Source organism: Anomaloglossus baeobatrachus, chromosome 4 (genome assembly GCF_048569485.1).
Source record: "Anomaloglossus baeobatrachus isolate aAnoBae1 chromosome 4, aAnoBae1.hap1, whole genome shotgun sequence".
NCBI lineage: Eukaryota > Metazoa > Chordata > Amphibia > Anura > Aromobatidae > Anomaloglossus > Anomaloglossus baeobatrachus.
This window is the reverse complement of record NC_134356.1, coordinates 593,368,243-593,387,692: the sequence shown is the minus strand read 5'-3', so window position 1 is coordinate 593,387,692 and position 19,450 is coordinate 593,368,243. Positions and strand designations below refer to the sequence as shown.

General features: G+C 45.3%; 1 protein-coding gene across 5 annotated transcripts in view; it reads right to left on the bottom strand.

The window, feature by feature from the left end:
* Positions 1-19,450, bottom strand: part of ADD2 (adducin 2) — a 197,050-nt gene that overhangs the window by 36,627 nt on the left and 140,973 nt on the right. For 4 of the 5 annotated variants that reach the window (XM_075346143.1, XM_075346145.1, XM_075346147.1 and 1 more), the window contains 2 exons: positions 11,096-11,261; positions 6,846-6,962 (listed from right to left, as the gene is read on the bottom strand). In XM_075346143.1, coding sequence (XP_075202258.1) covers positions 6,846-6,962; positions 11,096-11,261 — 283 coding nt within the window. Of the gene's footprint in view, positions 1-6,339; positions 6,374-6,845; positions 6,963-11,095; positions 11,262-19,450 lie in introns of all 5 variants that reach the window. The other variant, XM_075346148.1, reaches the window with a different exon arrangement.

Below are 19,450 nucleotides of genomic sequence, written 5' to 3'. Positions count from 1 at the left end.
GCGACAAACCTTTTCCCAATCCAGATGCAGGAAGGGAGGAAAAAGGAGACAATTCAAATGTCCAGGGAGACACTCCCTGAGCAGAGCACTAAGATAAGAATATCTTCCACGTCTTGTGGTAGATCTTAGCAGACGTCGGCTTCCTAGCCCGTCTCATGGTGGCAATGACGTCTTGAGATAATCCTGAAGACGCTAGGATCTCGGACTCGATGGCCACACAGTCAGGTTCAGGGCCGTAGAATTCAGTGGAAAAAACGGCCCTTGGGACAGTAAGTCTGGCCGGTCTGAGAGTGCCCACGGTTGGCCGACCGTGAGATGCCACAGATCCGGGAACCACGACCTCCTCGGCCAGTCTGGGACGACGAGGATGGCGCGGCGGCAATCGGAGCTGAGCTTGCGTAGCACTCTGGGCAACAGTGCCAGAGGTGGAAACACATAGGGTAGCTGGAACTGCGACCAATCCTGAACTAGGGCGCCTGCCGCCAGAGCTCTTTGCTCGTGAGACCGCGCCATGAAAATCGGGACCTTGTTGTTGTGCCGAGACGCCATTAGGTCGACGTCCGGTATCCCCCAGCGGCTACAGATTTCCTGACACCATTCTGGGTGCAGAGGCCATTCCCCTGCGTCCATGCCCTGGCGACTGAGGAAGTCTGCTTCCCAATTTTTTACGCCCGGGATGTGAACTGCGGATATGGTGGATGCTCTGTCTCCCACCCACATCAGAATCCGCCGGATTGCCTGGTAGGCTTGGCGATGCGTGTTCCGCCTTGGTGGGTGATGTATGCCACCGCTGTGGAATTGTCCGACTGAATTCGGATCTGTTTACCTTCCAGCCACTGCTGGAAGGCTTGCAGGGCAAGATACACTGCCCAGATTTCCAGAACATTGATCTGAAGGATGGACTCCTCTGAAGAGAGTCCTTGACCGTCTGAGAAGGGAGACGTTCCTGTCTAGGGACGTCGACTCCCCAACCCATTGGCAAAGCATGTCCCATTGAAGTGGACGCAGATGAAACTGCGCGAAAGTGACTGCCTCTGCATGAGGCGTCTTAAGGGGTGTGACTGGCCTTGAAGGAGAGACTGCACCCCCGTCTGTAGTGAACGCTGCTTGTCCAGCGGAAGCTTCACTATCGCTGAGGGAGTGTGAAACTCCATGCCCAGATATGTCAGCGATTGGGTCGGTGCCCGATTTAACCTTGAAAAGTTGATGATCCACCCGAAACTCTGGAGAGTCTCCAGCGCCACGTTCAGGCTGTGTTGGCATGCCTCTTGAGAGGGTGCCTTGACAAGTGGATCGTCCCAGTAAGGATCACAGAGTGACCCTGAGAGTGCAGGACTGCTCCCACTGCTGCCCTGAACTTGGTGAAAACCCGTAGGGCTGTCGCCAGACCGAAGGGCAGGGCTACGAACTGAAGATGCTCGTTTTCAATAACGAAACGTAGCAAACGCTGGTGCTCTGGAGCAATCGGCACGTGGAGATAAGCATCCTGATGTCTATTGATGCTAGGAAATCTCCTTGAGACATTGAGGCAATGACGGAGCGGAGGGTTACATCCGGAACCGCCTGGCCTTCACGTGCTTGGTGAGCAGTTTTAGGTCCAGAACGGAACGGAAAGAGCCACCCTTTTTTGGCACCCCAATCAGATTGGAGGAAAAAAACGTGTCTTGTTCCTGAAGAGGAACAGGGATTACCACTCCTTCTGCCTGCAGAAGAGCATCGGCTCGGTGGGGGGAGGGGAAGTTCTGAAGAATCGAGCCGGAGGACGAGAACAGAGCTCTATCCTGTACACGTGAGACACAATGTCTCTCACCCACCGGTCTGTGACCTGCGGCAGCTAAATGTCGCCAAGCGGGAGAGTCTGCCACCAACCGCGGATGCGGAGAGAGAGAGCTGAAAGTCATGAGGAGACCGCCTTGGTAGCGGTTCCTCCGGCTGCCTTCCTTGGGCGTGATTGAGCCCGGCCGGAATCTGAGCCCCTCTGAGCCTTTTGAGCCCTTTTGGACGAGGACAATTGGGACCTGCCCGAGCCTGGGAAGGCCCGAAACCTCGACTGTCCCTCTAGGACAGCATTACTAGGGTAAGTCGCAATGCAGACATTGCGAGGTTAAGGACACCACCTGCGGCACAGATGTACATGTGCTCAAGACCAGCTGCGCAAGACCAGCTGAAATAGCTTAGAGTGCCCATACGGCTGCGAATGCCGGAGCCACCGACACGCTGATAGCTTCACAGACAGATTTCAACCAGAGGTCCATCTGTCTGTCAATGGCATCTTTAAGTGAAGTCCCATCTCCACTGCAACTATGGATCTAGCCGCAAGCCTGGAGATTGGGGGATCCACCTTTGGACCCTGGGTCCAGCGCTTTACCACGTCAGGGGGAAGGGATAACGTGTATCCTTAATACGTTTGGAGAAAACGCTTATCTGGTATGCGTGGTGTTTCTGAACTGCTTCTCTGAAGTCAGCGTGGCCAGAAAAGTACTCAATATACGCATGAGATACTGAAAAGGGATTTCTCCTGCTGTGAAGCTGACTCCTCCACTGGGGGAGCTGAGGGAGAAATATCCAACATTCCATTGATGGACGCTATAAGATCATTCACTATGGCGTCACCATCCGGTGTATCCGGATTGAGAGCGGTGTCAGGACCAAAGCCCTGATCAGCTACGTCTGCCTCATCATACAGAGAGTCCTCCTGCTGGGACCCTGACCAGTGATGAAGCCGAGTGCCGCACCCAGCGAGCTAGCTTAGGCTGTCTGGGACTGTCGTCCGTGTCAGAGCCTTCACCCTGGAATGCCTGGGACCCCCCCGGAGCACTGATTATGTTCCAAATGAGGGTGGCCAGGGAGCATTAATCAAGATTGCCCATGGCCTGTCTGGACTGCAAAGTCTCTATCCCATGACAATCTATCAGCCGAAACTGCAACTCCGTCCCTGTCCCTGGACAGGGTTCACATGTGGTTCCTTTGGCCACCTCTAGTAGAGACCCCGGCTGACCAAGTGCTACAGGGGAGCATTGCACACAATGGGGGTCAGTGGAACCTGCCGGTGGAACAGTATCACATGCAGTAAAAGCAGCATAGAAAGCCTGTGTTGCTTTTTTGCTGCTGTATTCTAGCCATCTATGCAATGTATAGCATACAAGCATAAGTACAATGACCACTTCAGCACATGCAATACAAGCAGCATAGAAAGCCTGTGCCTTGGCACCCTTGCTTTTTTGTTGCTGTTGTCCAGCCATCTAGGAGAATATAGCCAAGAGTAGGGACCGTACAGTGCAATGTATAGCATACAAGCATAAGTACAAATGAACACTTCGGCACATGCAATACAAGCAGCCTATAAAGCCTGTGCCTTGGCACCCATGCTTTTTTGCTGCTGTTGTCCAGCCCTCTAGGAGAATATAGCCAAGAGTAGCGACCGTACAGTGCAATGTATAGCATACAAGCATAAGTACAAATGAACACTTCAGCACATGCAATACAAGCAGCATAGAAAACCTGTGCCTTAGCACCCTTGCTTTTTTTTTTGCTGCTGTTATCTCGCCATCTAGGAGGGCATATAGCCAAAAATAGCGACCTACAGTGCAGTGTATAGCATACAAGCATAAAATACAAATGGACACTTCGGTATTTAGTGGGGTCAGCACTTCAGGTGCTGCTTACCGCCCGCCTATAACGCGGGTGTGTGGTCGCCAGAGCCCTGTGACTGGTTGCCCAGAGCTTGTCTCCGTTCCCCAGCTCGGACTGCGTGCAGGAATGGCTGCCGGCGTCCTGTGAAGAGGGGCGGGCCGTGGGCGTGCCCCAGACAAGAGCGGGAAACTGGCGTCCCACTGTGTCCAGTGAAGGGGGCTGGAGAATGCAAAGCAGACTCCAGCCCTCGGCGCTGACTGTCTGTACAGCGTCCCGCCTCTCCCCTGACTGGCAGGGCTGGAGGCGGGAACGAAACGAAAACTAGGCCGCAAAGCCGGGGACTCGAGTAATAAGCGCGGCCGTCCATGTGCACGGCCAGCGCGGAAGTCCCCGGCGCACCACAAGTCCCAGCTGCGCCACAATGTAAAAAACACCCAGCAGCGGCCGGCGCGGCAGTTCCCAATACATAAAGTCACTCAGCAAAGCTGTAGTGAATAATAGCACGAGCGCTCCGCGCTGTTGCCCCCGGCGCACTAACACTCCCAGCAATGCTGGTGTGTGTGTGCGCGCTTGCCCGGGGACACAGAGTACCTTAATGTAGCAGGGCCTGTCCCTGACGATACTCAGCTCCATATCCAGCAGGTTCTCTGGGTCTGTGGATGGAGCCCGGTCTCAGTGCCTGGAGACCTGTAAGATCCCACTTCGCCCAGAGCCCTGAGGGGGGATGGGGAAGGAAAACAGCATGTGGGCTCCAGCCTCCGTACCCGCAATGGGTACCTCAACCTTAACAAACACCCGACAAAAGTGGGGTGAGAAGGGAGCATGCTGGGGGCCCCATATGGGCCCACTTTTCTTCCAACCGACATAGTCAGCAGCTGCTGCTGACTAAAAACAGTGGAGCTATGCGTGGATGTCTGACCTCCTTCGCACAAAGCTTGAAAACTGATCAGCCCGTGATCCCACGGGGGGTGTATAGCCAGAAGGGGAGGGGCCTTACACTTTTTAGTGTAATGCTTTGTGTGGCCTCCGGAGGCAGTAGCTATAGACCCAATCGTCTGGGTCTCCCAATGGAGCGCCGAAGAAATCAGGGTGAGATATATGCAGTAAAATCAGGGTGAGATATGTAGTAAAATCAGGGTGTGATATGTAGTAAAATCAGGGTGAGATATGTAGTAAAATCAGGGTGAGATATGTAGTAAAATCAGGGTGAGATATGTAGTAAAATCAGGGTGAGATATGTAGTAAAATCAGGGTGAGATATGTAGTAAAATCAGGGTGTGATATGTAGTAAAATCAGGGTGAGATATGTAGTAAAATCAGGGTGAGATATGTAGTAAAATCAGGGTGAGATATGTAGTAAAATCAGGGTGAGATATGTAGTAAAATCAGGGTGAGATATGTAGTAAAATCAGGGTGAGATATGTAGTAAAATCAGGGTGTGATATGTAGTAAAATCAGGATGAGATATGTAGTAAAATCAGGGTGAGATATGTAGTAAAATCAGGGTGAGATATGTAGTAAAATCAGGGTGAGATATGCAGTAAAATGAGGGTGTGATATGTAGTAAAATCAGGGTGAGATATGTAGTAAAATCAGGGTGAGATATGCAGTAAAATGAGGGTGTGATATGTAGTAAAATCAGGGTGAGATATGTAGTAAAATCAGGGTGAGATATGTAGTAAAATCAGGGTGAGATATGTAGTAAAATCAGGGTGAGATATGTAGTAAAATCAGGGTGAGATATGTAGTAAAATCAGGGTGAGATATGCAGTAAAATGAGGGTGTGATATGTAGTAAAATCAGGGTAAGATATGTAGTAAAATCAGGGTAAGATATGTAGTAAAATCAAGGAAATTATCTCACAAACAATAATACTGTAAGGGATTCTGATTTTTTTTGCAAAATAAGGTAACAAAATAATAGACTATTCATAAGGGCAAATAATCTTTCAAAACAACAATCTGGCAAAATGTGTTTATATTTCGTAAAATTAAGGTGCCATATTGAATAAAATAAGGGTCTGATGTCCCACAAACAAGAAAATGGGAGAATATAGAAATTATAGCAAAATCAGAGCAAGTAATCAGATATACTCAGGGTGTGGCACTCTGCTAAATAATTGTGCGGTATCTAACTAATAAAATAATATTTAGCTAAACATTGGTGTCGGGTAGTAAAATCGGATTCTTATAGCTACCAACTAAGGACCTGGAAAAGTACAAATATTTGTACTTTTCCACGTCCTTAATTGATTTGTCTACATCAAAGAAATCAATTTGTCATACATACATCACACATAACAGTATGGTAGACTGCAATAAATGGATTTTTGTAAAATCTGGGCATGAAATGTGGCAAATTTGGGGTATCAAAAAAAGAGAGTGTCGAAATCTTGGCAAAATATCTGTGGTATTAATACATAGATAAATGTATGGACAAAAAGATAGATAGATAGATAGATAGATAGGATAGATAGGATAGATAGGATAGATAGGATAGATAGATAAAAAATAGATCCATATATTAATTAGATCTGCAAAAAAAACCACAAAAGGAGCGCTCTCCCCTTAATTTTATTAAAGATATCGATTTTGTATAAAGCTATTTGTCTTGCATGGTGACCAAATATTCGGTTTAGAATGGGTGAACGTTAAGGAGCAGAAGCAGAAGGGGTAAATAATAACGAGCCAGGGCGTCTATACTTACTACAGAGACAGGTATTCAGAGTCTGAGGTGACTCCTGCCATGAGACAGCACATGGAAAGAGAAGGGAAACATTGTGGGGGAACACACACAAAGACACAATGACAACGTATGATCACAATGAATAAAGATAAAGCTGAGGGAGGAGGACAGGACAGGAGAGAGGTAAAGATTGATTTCTAGGGAGGGACAGTAATATTCACATTAGGCCCTGTATTCTAGTGTGAGGCCGCACACCAGTGAGTAAGAGCAGGGTGAAGCCCCACACCAGGATGAAGGAGAGGACACAGGTCATCTGGAGAACATGAGTTATTGACATCCTCATCTATTTCACCCATTTAGAGATTGATTTTCGTTAGATTTTCTAATGTTTCCATCACTTCTGATCACTAGTGCGGATACCCACAACATTGACCACATCTGCCCAGCTATGAGGTTGTACCTGTATATACACTCTACACAATCACACTGACCACGATTACTAATGCTCACTGAGCGTGAGATCGTACCTTCAGAGGACTTGGAGGGAGACACGATTAGAGGGGTCGTCTTTGTTGGACTCCTGACAGGAGACGTAGGTGGTGTCACCAGTGACGGCTGAGTGTCCTCATCCACAGCTTCTTTGTCTGTACACATAAACAGTGCTTTCATGTAATAATAGAGGTCAAACTGGAAATACTTAACAAATTACCACAGCGATTCATGCAGAAAAACAACTGGAGTGTGTGGTAATGAAACGTGAGTCAATTCTGCTACATTTTGCAATAATTTGATAGGAAAAAAATACATTATCACCCCTTTAAGCTTCCAATGTGCTGGTGCCTCCAGTCTCCATTTATTTCTGGGAAGATGTCTATGCATGTCATGGCCCATTACTGGCCTCATCGTTATCAAGCCTGAGGCCAGTGCTTAGATCGCACATGAATATAGATCACCAACCAAAACATTACGATTTTGGTCCACAAATCTTCCTTAGGCCCCTTTCGGACGTCCGTGTTTTAAGTACGTGTGACATCCGTTCTTAACACGAATGCCACACGTACCCATGTTATTCTCTGGAGTTAGTCACACGGCCATGTTTTCACATGGACCGTGTGACCGCTCATGACCCCGCACGCACACACGGAGACATGTCCATTTTTTTTCTCCGGCAGCATGGGTGTCACACGAACCACACACTGATGGGATCCGTGTGAGATCAGTGTGACACGAACCGGAGAAAAGACAGGTCTTTGAAATAATAAAAAGATTTCGAATATCTACCTGTATCCAGCGCTGCTGTGTTCGGCTCTGCAGTCTCTTGCTTCCAACCCCCGCTCATTATACTCATAGAATATCCACTGCACCTTGGGCCTGGAAGCTGGAGCATCGCCAGGGACAGCATCGCCAGGGACAGCATCGCCAGTGACAGGTGAGTATCCAGCAAACACTGTGTGTGCAGTGATGTCCAGGAGGTCATTGGAGTTCCCAATGAACTCTGATGAACCCATGAAGTCATCATCGTGACACCCGCTGTAGCGTGGGTGTCGCAGGGGTGTCATCAGGACGTTGTCCGAGTTCATTGGGAACTCTGATGACCTCCTGGACAGCACTGCACACACAGTGTTTGCTGAATACTCACCTGTCACCGGTGATGCGGTCCCCGATGCTGTCCCCGGCAATGCTCCTGCTTCCAGGTACAAGGTGCAGTGAATATTCAGTGAATATAATTAGCGGGGGTTGAAAGCAGGACACAGCAGAGCTGAAGAATGCAGCGCTGGATACAGGTGAATATAGAAAATCTTTTTACTTCAGAGACACGCGTTTTCACAGGTGCCTGTCACACTAATGTTACACTGATACATACACGTATGACCCAAGTATGACACACTCATGACCATAACGATGCGTGTGACTAATTAAACACGGACGTCTGAAAGGGGCCTTAGTATGATTCTTGGGTTAGAAATGCAACTGAAAAATTGCTCAAGTTTCATCTGGAAAACTTGGACAATTTTCATCCATATTTTCACTTGTGTGCCTGTTTTTTCCATCCATGTGACGTCCACGTGACATCTATTCTAAACTTTGACTTTGTGGCAATGAACTTACAGCAATACATCTACATCCAGAATGTACTTGATCTCATACACTTCTCTACGATAATAATAGAAATGTATTCGTAAAAATTGAATGCCACATGGCTGTTCTCTTTGGGATCTGATTGCACTTATAGACTTGAATGGGTGGGTGTCATCGGATAATCAAAACAGAATAGTCCATGCTGCCATTTTCATTGTCAGTGTCAAAAAACAGTCATCTAAAGAGCCCTAGTGACTTACTATGCATTTGTCAGTGTGGTGTCCGATTTTTTTTTTCTCAGACATCACACTTCCATATTCTATGCTGGTCTGAACAAGCGTTACAAACGCTCTCCAGCCTTAAACTACAGGTCTGCAGTCCCTCTAAGTGTCACTTATGTAACCGCAGACTTGTGAATCCTCACATCGCGCGCAAGGATTCTCTGGTGACGGCACCAGGAACGACAGGCACCAAACCGGAAGTATGTGATATTATAAATGCTGTCACATACCATCTAGACATGGGCAGTCTTGCTTAATGCAAGTGTACTGGATGAGACCGGATAAGTCTAATCGTAATGTGTCCGGAAGTATGCAAATCATATATTTGCGGTCACATTACCGTCCACTACCGACACCAGAGAATCCGAACACTGTACACAGTGAGGACTCACAAGTCTTCAGTTACATAGAGAGACACATAGAGGGACTGCAGACTTGTACCCTTAGGCGGGCTTTGCACACTGCAACATCACAGGTGAGATGTCGGTGGGGTCAAATCAAAAGTGACGCATATCCGGCGTCGCAGTCGATATCGTAGTGTGCATATCCTTTTTGATACGATTAACGAGCACAAAAGCATCGTTATCGTATCATCGGTGTAGCGTCCGACATTTCCATAATGCCAGTGCAGCAACAGGTACGATGTTGTTCCTCGTTCCTGCGGCAGCACACATCGCTGTGTATGAAGCCGCAGGAGCGAGGAACATCTACCTGCGTCCCGGCTGCAATGCGGAATGAAGGAGGTGGGCGGGATGTTTACATCCTGCTCATCTCCGCCCCTCCGCTGCTATTGGCCGCCTGCCGTGTGACGTCGCAGTGACGTCGCACGACCCCCCCCTCCCCTTAGGAAGGAGGCGGGTCGCCGGCCAGAACGACGTTACACGGCAGGTGAGTGCATGTGAAGCCGGCGTAGCGATAATGTTCGCTACGCCAGCAATCACAAGATATCGCTGCTGCGACAGGGGCGGGGACTATCGCGCTCGACATCTTAGCATCGACTTGCGATGTCGCAGCGTGCAAAGTACCCCTTAGACTGAGCAACTGCTTTAAAAGTGAAGATCCATGGGTATAAATAGATATATATATATATATATATATATATAACGCATTAAAAGTCTAAGGCTATATGCGCACACAGCATTTTTTTTACGCTTCGTGTTTGTGCGTTTTTGGCCGCAAAAAACGCACAAAAATGCAAAAAACGCACCCGCGGCAAAAACGCAGCGGTAAAAACCGCATGCGTTTTTAACGCGTTTTGGTGTGTTTTTGGCCGCGTTTTTCCAATGCATGGGTGAAAAACGCAATAAAACGCAGGATAGAATTGACATGTCCATTTTTTTTTTAGCTCAAAAACGGAGCTAAAAAAAAAAGTTGTGTGCGGACAGCAAAAATGAAAAGTCATTGACTTTGCTGGGGAAGCAAAGTCATGCAGTTTTAAGCCCAAAAATGTACCCGAAAAACACGCATAAACGTCGCGAACAACGCTCAGTGCGCACATAGCCTAATGCCTGCTTTACGCGAGATGATCTATCTTGCGATAGATCGTCGGGGTCACGGTTTTTGTGACGCACATCCGGCATCGCTTGCGACGTCGGCCTGTGTGACACCTCCTAGCGACGCAGTATCGCTCACAAATCGTGAGTCGTGTACTCGTCGCTAGGTTTCATAATATCGTTTATGAAACATGGCGCCGGTTGTTCATCGTTTCCGTAGCATCACACGTTGCTCCGTGTGACACCACGGGAACGATGAACATCGCTTACCTGCATCCCGCGGCTCCCGCCGGCAATGCGGAAGGAAGGAGGTGGGCGGGATGTTTACATCCCGCTCATCTCCGCCCCTCCGCCTCTATTGGCCGGCTGCCGTGTGACGTCGCTGTGAAGCCGAACGTCCCTCCCACTCCAGGAAATGGATGTTCGCCGCCCACAGCGACGTCGCATGGGAGGTAAGTGCGTGTGACGGGGTGTTAACGACTTTGTGCGCCACGGGCAATCAATTGCCGGTGACGCACAAACTACGGGGGCAGGTACGATCGATCGTGAAATCGCACGATCGATCGTACCGTGTAAAGCAGGCTTTACTCTACTTAAGTATTTGCCTACACAGTGTAATTACAATTTGTCTTAGCAGAATCTGAGTTGATTTCTTTCAGCTTCACAATAGATTTTGAGCGCTGTATTGTGCACACGTGTAAGGCCTCATTCACACGCCTGTTTTTCATGTACATATTCTTTGTTTTTTCACAGACAGAACATGTACTCCTTATAGTCTATGAGGTTGTTCACGTGCCTGTTTTTGATTCGTGTAACAGATCAAACCAATCAAATCAATAGGTCAGTGAACGGAATGGACAGCAGTGGAAGAATATCCCATCTGGTTACCAAAAAAACCCTCAAACTTTGCAGATGTCTACCCACCATCCGTGGCGTGCTTCTTTCTTTCCACCTCCTTCTTATACTCTTCCAGCTCCTGGTCTGTCAACTGACTAAAGGGGTTCGGTGGCTCAGGTTCGGGTGGGATCTCTTCTACCGGCTGCTCCTTCAGTTCTGCCTCTGTTTTAGATGCCAAGTTACTATCTGCAGACTTAAAATACAAATAAAAAGATTCCTCTTTTATTGCACATGACCTTAGAAATCAACTTTTAAACCCCTTCATGAACTGGTAGATTGTGAGCAGTTGTCCCTTCGGTGTTTTTCACCTGTGTTGCCTTCGCCTTTATTAAAGGGCCGCTGCATCCTTCTGGTTCATTAGTTTCTGTGACCTGGGCTGGTAAATACTGTTGCCTTTTTTTATAATTTTTTTTAATTTTTTGGTGGATTTTAATTCCTCTTTCTGTGACTTTGGTTTTAATTTTAGTAAAATTATAGGAACTTGCAAGACATTGTGGACCCTTTACGTGGATTGTGAGTTTGATGATTTTGGACAAAATTTCAACCATCATGTATTATATATATCTATATATTTTTTTTTTTTTGCATGTTATATTTATTTTTATGCATGATGCAGCCAAGCCCATCTAAGTTAGTTTACAAGGTGTCTGTCCCGGTTGGATGCACTTATAGAGTGTGGGGCAGCCTGCCTAATCTAATAGTATAGTGAATTAAAATTTCGGTCTGGTTGAGCGCTAATGAATGGGTTGCCAGCTTTGTGGATGATTTGTTTTATTATTAATAGCAATAAAAAGGATAACTCCTGTTTTATACAACGCGTTTCAGCAAAGTCTCTGTTGCTTTCCTCAGGTATCCTGATACCTGAGGAAAGCAACAGAGACTTTGCTGAAACGCGTTGTATAAAACAGGAGTTATCCTTTTTATTGCTATTAATAATAAAACAAATCATCCACAAAGCTGGCAACCCATTCATTAGCGCTCAACCAGACCGAAATTTTAATTCACTATATCCACACTCCCATTAAGGGAATTCGGCCAGAGCTGCTTTGAGGAACAGGACCTGCCAGGCAAAATTTGAACCACTCAAACCTGAAGGACGGAGGATCGCACAGAAGCTCCAGGATCTAAGGTGCCGGAGAATCCTAGGAGCCAGCAGCTATTCCTAACCCGGATCCATTCAGTGCATCAACGGCAACGCCAGCGGAGACAGCCCCCACTCCGGAGGGATTATCCATCCACCTACTACCGGGGTTGTGCGGGGGCGCACAACCTCATCAGGTGAGCAAATACAATTTTTAATAATAAATTCCAGCCCACGGGTGCTTCTCATATGCGCTACCCTTTTTCCTTTTCCAGTAATCTAATAGTATGGGCATCACTAATAGGCTGTAAGCCAGATATTGTGAACTATACGTGTGTGTGACCAGTGTCCTATACTAGCCTTATTTTTGTGTAATCTCAATACTAAGCAATTAACCCCTCCATGCATTGGTAGGTTGTGAGTGGTTGGCTCATTGGTGTTTTGCTCCGTTGTTGCCTTTGTCTTTATCAATAAGTGCAGCTGCACCCTGCTAGTGCATTAGTATCTGTGATCTGAGCAGGTAAATACTGTTGCACTTTTTTTGGCTATGTTATTGTGGCACCCCAGTGGTCATGGGAGCCACAGTGGCGTTGTTCTCCTCACTGGAGGGCAATGCTATGACTGGAAGCAGCAGGAAGACCTCTATGCCAGGTACAATCACACACACAACACTTCCTAATCCAAGCCAGAAGGGGGAGCTCAAGTCCTGTTTGGGGCGAGCTTCCCTGTGCATTGTGGGCTGCAGAGGGCTTAGAGAGGAACAGGAAGAGAAAACTCAGATCTCTAGTAGCAGTGAAAGAAAACGATCGCTGTTAGAAAGCTGTCTCAAGCTTTCCAGGACCGAGCGCTGAATCAGGCCCCCAGGGTCCTCGACTGTCGGGTACTAATGGTCCAGCAGTAAACCCAGAGGGCAGGAGGTTCCACACTGTCTGGCCCAACAGAGACTCCCAAGGCACAGTAGCATAATAGAGCCCGTGGCCGCAGAAATACCGGCGGGCCCTACATCCGGCTCGCGCTGCCCGCCACAAATGACAAGGCAAATCACACCTAGAAGGAGGGACGCTGTGCTGCTCCAGGCCATAGCGACCCCCAGTCAGAGCGCACTAAGGAAGGCCTCCAATGTACATGGCAGAGAAGGGATTCCTCACTGCTTCCCGGCTGACGGGACCACTGTAACCTGGGACTATAACAACTGGAAACTACGAGCCTGTGTCGTCCAGTTACTGTCCGCGTCCTCAGCCCGCTCCCCAGTGTACAACATCATAGACTATTCATGCGAAAAAGGAGAAAAGTTCAGGGCACTGCCCCAACACCGCCTATGACCTGGCTACACCATGCTGGCCCTACAGGTAATTTTAGATGCGGCAATTGCTCTTTTTGCCAATTTCATATAGTTGGCAGAACATTTAAAATAGGTGGCCATTCACATTATGTCAAAAGTCTGATTACCTGCAGGTCCAAAATGGTGGTGTATGTAATATTCTGCCCTTGTCAATTTTTTTATATTGGCAAAACTATTCGAAATTTGTTTATAAGATTTAGAGAGCATAGAAATTCCATCTCTAGCGGAATAGGCGCTACAAGATTAATCAATCATATAAAAGAAGTCCATAATTCTGACCCCAATGTATTGTCATTTATAGGCATTGATCTAGTTAAAACTCCAGCCAGAGGTGGGGATACGCACAAACTTCTGCTCAGAAAGGAGGCAGAATATATTATGAAGTTTAATGCTTTGGGTCCATTAGGACTAAATGATAAAAATGAGTTGAGCGTATTCTTGGGATAATTTTTCTAGATTCCAGCTATATGTAAAATTATTGTATGTCTTTATATGTTTGTACATGCTTATTTTGCACTCCATTCAGTAGTAATACTGCAGTTTGATTTTAAACTTGTTTTAATCACTGCTGACATCAACCACCTGTATTATGTGGATATAATGGATGTGATGTCAGCTCAGTTCAGACCAGCTGAAGCACCAGACAGGTGCGAAACGGCCGCCGTCGTCTTTGGACGTGTGTAGCGTCCACTCCCTCCCCTCCACTCCATGCACTTGTAACCTGCACGAATAAAACAACAAAACTTGCACAAGCAGCAACTGGTGAGTGCCTGATGTTTTTTCCTTTTTTATTGCTCTGATGTTCACATGTTTATTCACATCAATGGCACCGCAGAGCATGTGCACCTTTTTCGGCCCAGTATAGGATGTTCTGAAAGTTTTTTGGTGTTGGGGCAGTGCCCTGAACTTTTCTCCTTTTTCGCATGAATAAGTTGTGTCTCTATATTTATCAGTGAGCACGTCTCAGGAGCACCAGAATCTAGAATACTAAGAACATAAAAATCCTTTTACTGTGATGGCTGAATTAGAAATAATGGAGGTGGTCACACCGACCAGCAGTGGATGTGGAATCCTTGCGGGGAGGGAGAACGCAAGCACGTTTTTTTTGGAGTGCAATAATAAAATTGACACGGACATTTTAAGCATAAAATCTCTGGAACATAAAATATCCAATCTGGCAGAGAAGGAAATCTCTTTATTTTGGTCGGCTCAGTCACTACGTGCATACAAGGATTGTCAACGGGTGCCCAGAGGACTAAGAGTTATGAAGGCAATATCATTCTATCAGGATGATGCCGATTTCAAACAACTATGGGATAATGTTCTGGCAGAATGTTCATTTAAATTCCTAGATCTCGTATTACAGAAAAACGAGCAAGAGCATGCTAAAATAACAACTGAACTGATAAGATTAAGAAAAGAGCTAGAGATGCGTTTATCACAGGATCAGTGGAACAAATTTCTACAGAACCTAGACAAAAAATTAATACCATATCAAACAATAGTAAAAGAACGCAAAAAAGAGAAGTTTTTGAGAGACAAAGCAGACTATGATTCTGGAACTGTTTTCAGATGGAATAAAAATAATGACAGTTTCTCTACCTATAAGAAAGGAAAATCAAGGAAAAAACCTAAAACTGCATCAAATAAAAGAGCCGCATGGACAACAGATTCTGATTCCAGCGGTCAGGAGGAACCACCCCCGGGAAAAAGGAGATTAAGTGAAGATAGATCTAATATGAACTTTCCAATTAACCCTTTAGAAGGCGGACAAGGAGAGGCCGGAGGAGAAATAAATGTGCCCCTGATAGGGAAAAGGAAAGCTGTTTCCTGGAGGGACTGACAATCAGTTCGGAGCCTAATAAAAAGAAAAAAGTTTACAACCTGACTAATGAGACACTGGATGATGATATGTTGGCGGTCCTGGAAAAAGGACTAAATTTCTGCATTCCAGAACCATTTAATATGGTGGAATTTGAAGTGGACTTATACAAAGCTTGCAGAAAATTGCATTTAAAAAAACATTTTTTTAACGCAGATAATAAATCGACTCAAAAACAAGCTGATGAAAGGCAATGCAATATAGGTCCCCTTGGTTTTTCTCTGATGGGTTCAGAAATTGGGAAGGTAGCTGAGGACGCTTTGCATCTGTTGAGTATAACGGATGATAAAATTAATGTGGCAAACGTTTCAGCTATAGAGAGCAATCTAGACAATAGCACTAAATTTACTGGAGGTTTAAAATCTACTTTTATCCCACCTATATCCCCTGGTAATAGTATTGATTTATTTCAGGAAGTAGTATTGAGGGATATAAAAGCGTTAAAATACCCCAATATGAAGAATAATCTATCTAGTTCAGAAAGAGCAGCACTAGAAAAAATTAAATCCTTCAAGAATGTAACGATACGAAAAGCGGATAAAGGAGGTGCCACTGTGCTTATGACCACCGATTATTATTTAGCAGAATCAAAAAAACATCTAGATAATTGCACAGTTTATCAGAAACTAACTGGTGACCCTACAGGTAAAATTAAAGAAAAATTACGCAGTTTTTTGAATAGGCAGATAACAACTGGCCTTATAACAAAAAATAGAGCTGAAAAACTCTTTCCTGATTTCCCAACAAAACCGCACTGGTATTGGCTACCAAAGGTACACAAGTGTGAACAGAGACCACCAGGCAGACCAATAGTCTCGGGAGTGGGATCTCTCACCGAACCACTTTCAGCATATCTTGACTGGCTGTTGCATCCATTACTAAAAACAATTCCATCTTTTGTAAGGGATACAAGGGATTTGATTGAGCAGCTTGAACAATTCGAGTGGCAAGAAACATTTAATTGGGCTTCCTTAGATGTGGAAAGCCTATTCACAAGGATTCCACAGAACCTTGGAATTGACAGCATTACAGATATGTTGAGAGAGCTTGGTGAAGATGCCCATTTAATTAATTTTATTGAAGAGGCTTTGAATTTGGTCTTAAAACATAACACTTTCAAATTTGGGCACACTTGGTACCAACAAAATAGTGGAGTAGCAATGGGGACTCCGGTGGCGTGTACTTTTGCGAATTTGTTTCTGGCGCACCTTGAAGATCGTTTAATTTACAGTCCCATCAATCCATATATCAAACATATAAAAAAGTACATGCGATTTGTGGACGATGTCCTGATAATTTGGGATGGAGATAGGGAACAGTTTAATTCCTTTGTAGCGTATTTAAATTCGGAAAATAATTGCAATATGCTGTTCACACATTTTTTCGGAGATAAATGTATTGAGTTCCTTGATGTTAAATTAACAGCCCATGAAGGGTTAATTTCAAGGGAGCTCTACAGGAAACCGACTACAGTGAACACACTATTGCATTATAAAAGTGCCCATCCTGAGCATGTACTGAAATCGGTTCCTTTCAGCCAGTTTTTAAGGCTGAATAGGATCACCAATAATACAGATGCTTTGCAAGTTCAGACAAAAGATCTAAAACAACGCTTTTTGGAAAGGGGTTATCCCCTGAATTTAATTAACTCCATGCAGGCCCAAGCAGAGGAGAAAATAGAGCTTGAAAAAAGATCTCTTGTCAGGAATTGTAACAATCTCCCCCCCAAAAAACAACTAGATCGTTTTGTGTTTAATTTTAAATTCGGACCTATGGACCGAACAATAAAATCAGTGATAAACAAAAATTGGTATATAATCGAAGGGATTGATGAGCTGAGAGACATGGCCATTAACAAGCCCCTAGTGACACACAGGAGGTGCAGGAATATTGGAGATATTCTGATTAAAAAACGCTATTTACCGCCTATGACCTGGCTACACCATGCTGGCCCTACAGGTAATTTTAGATGCGGCAATTGCTCTTTTTGCCAATTTCATATAGTTGGCAGAACATTTAAAATAGGTGGCCATTCACATTATGTCAAAAGTCTGATTACCTGCAGGTCCAAAATGGTGGTGTATGTAATATTCTGCCCTTGTCAATTTTTTTATATTGGCAAAACTATTCGAAATTTGTTTATAAGATTTAGAGAGCATAGAAATTCCATCTCTAGCGGAATAGGCGCTACAAGATTAATCAATCATATAAAAGAAGTCCATAATTCTGACCCCAATGTATTGTCATTTATAGGCATTGATCTAGTTAAAACTCCAGCCAGAGGTGGGGATACGCACAAACTTCTGCTCAGAAAGGAGGCAGAATATATTATGAAGTTTAATGCTTTGGGTCCATTAGGACTAAATGATAAAAATGAGTTGAGCGTATTCTTGGGATAATTTTTCTAGATTCCAGCTATATGTAAAATTATTGTATGTCTTTATATGTTTGTACATGCTTATTTTGCACTCCATTCAGTAGTAATACTGCAGTTTGATTTTAAACTTGTTTTAATCACTGCTGACATCAACCACCTGTATTATGTGGATATAATGGATGTGATGTCAGCTCAGTTCAGACCAGCTGAAGCACCAGACAGGTGCGAAACGGCCGCCGTCGTCTTTGGACGTGTGTAGCGTCCACTCCCTCCCCTCCACTCCATGCACTTGTAACCTGCACGAATAAAACAACAAAACTTGCACAAGCAGCAACTGGTGAGTGCCTGATGTTTTTTCCTTTTTTATTGCTCTGAACATCATAGACTACCACCCTATCACCATCCCTGGGGCCCGCTCCACCTGTGGGGAGCTAAACCATTCCAGCTGCAACACCATCCACCCCAGGTGACCGCACCCACAGCAGTGGCTAATCCCTGGCCGCACCCCACAGGTGGCGTCACAAGACAAACAACCATCATCATCCTCCCTATAACTGTATGGCCACGAAGCCGGGCAGGGCCACCCGTGACATCTCCAGACCCGACATCACCGGCCCGGCAACGAGTAAAGTTAACCCCTTGCCCTGTGGGTGCATGGTTGAGTACTGTACAGACCTATTATGTGTCACAGAAATGACTATGCTTCTACAGGTGTATCCAATCCAGACAGTCCTATGTGTAGCCTGCACTGTGTCACCAGCACTAAGACATTGTAACAAACCACTAGGACAACCAAAGACAAGACACAGTATATACTGTAAAATAAAGCTGATGGTAGAAATTCTACAATTATATGCCGTTGATCATCATTTACAAATGAATGCATGTTTTACAATATATTGAAGAATTTCTATTTTTCGGTAATTAAGAAGCATGACTTCTTGACCATTTTTGCCACATATGCATTTTAATTCAGGGTAGGGAACATGGGTTGTTACCAGACTCTTTTGGCACCGTTCATCTCCAAAAATCAATAACACAAGAAATCCCCTCAGATTTATTTCTCCACTTTACCGAAAATTGGCCCACATTTTTAGATCTTCTGAAAAAATTCCCTTTTAGAAATCTGTTTTCATTTAAGGTTTGACCTAGGTGGTGACACCCCAACCAATCACTAAATAAAAAAGGAGCAGAAACCCTCAGGGAAGCATTATTCTCATTCTTCATCCAAAGACTTCCTATGGAGATCATCTGCAGGAGAGCATCTCTTGGCCAACTGCTTCTTATTCTTCGCTTTAGTGATCGGTGGACCACCACCAATCAAAACTCTGACGTGTCTCTGACATGTGTGAGGTACCAACCACCTATATTGTAAATGGCCGATATGCAACACAGTGATGAAGCTCCTCTGCAATGTAAACCTGTAATGTTTACTCTGGGACTTGTAGTTCCACAAGTCTTGTTAACACTAGAACTACTAAGGTAGTCATTTTGACTACTTCGCACTATGTATTTCTCCTCTGTGACTACGAGTCCAGTAGTTCTAGTGTTAATGTATTATGGGCCAGGTGTACGAATTGTCAGAGTGCTGGGCGGCTCTGGCTATTCACATACCTTTACCCGTGGGTGTGTCTGGTCTCATATATGAAAATTATTGTTTGGTCACATGGTCTCTCTGTGCTTGGAAGCAGTTTACTTCC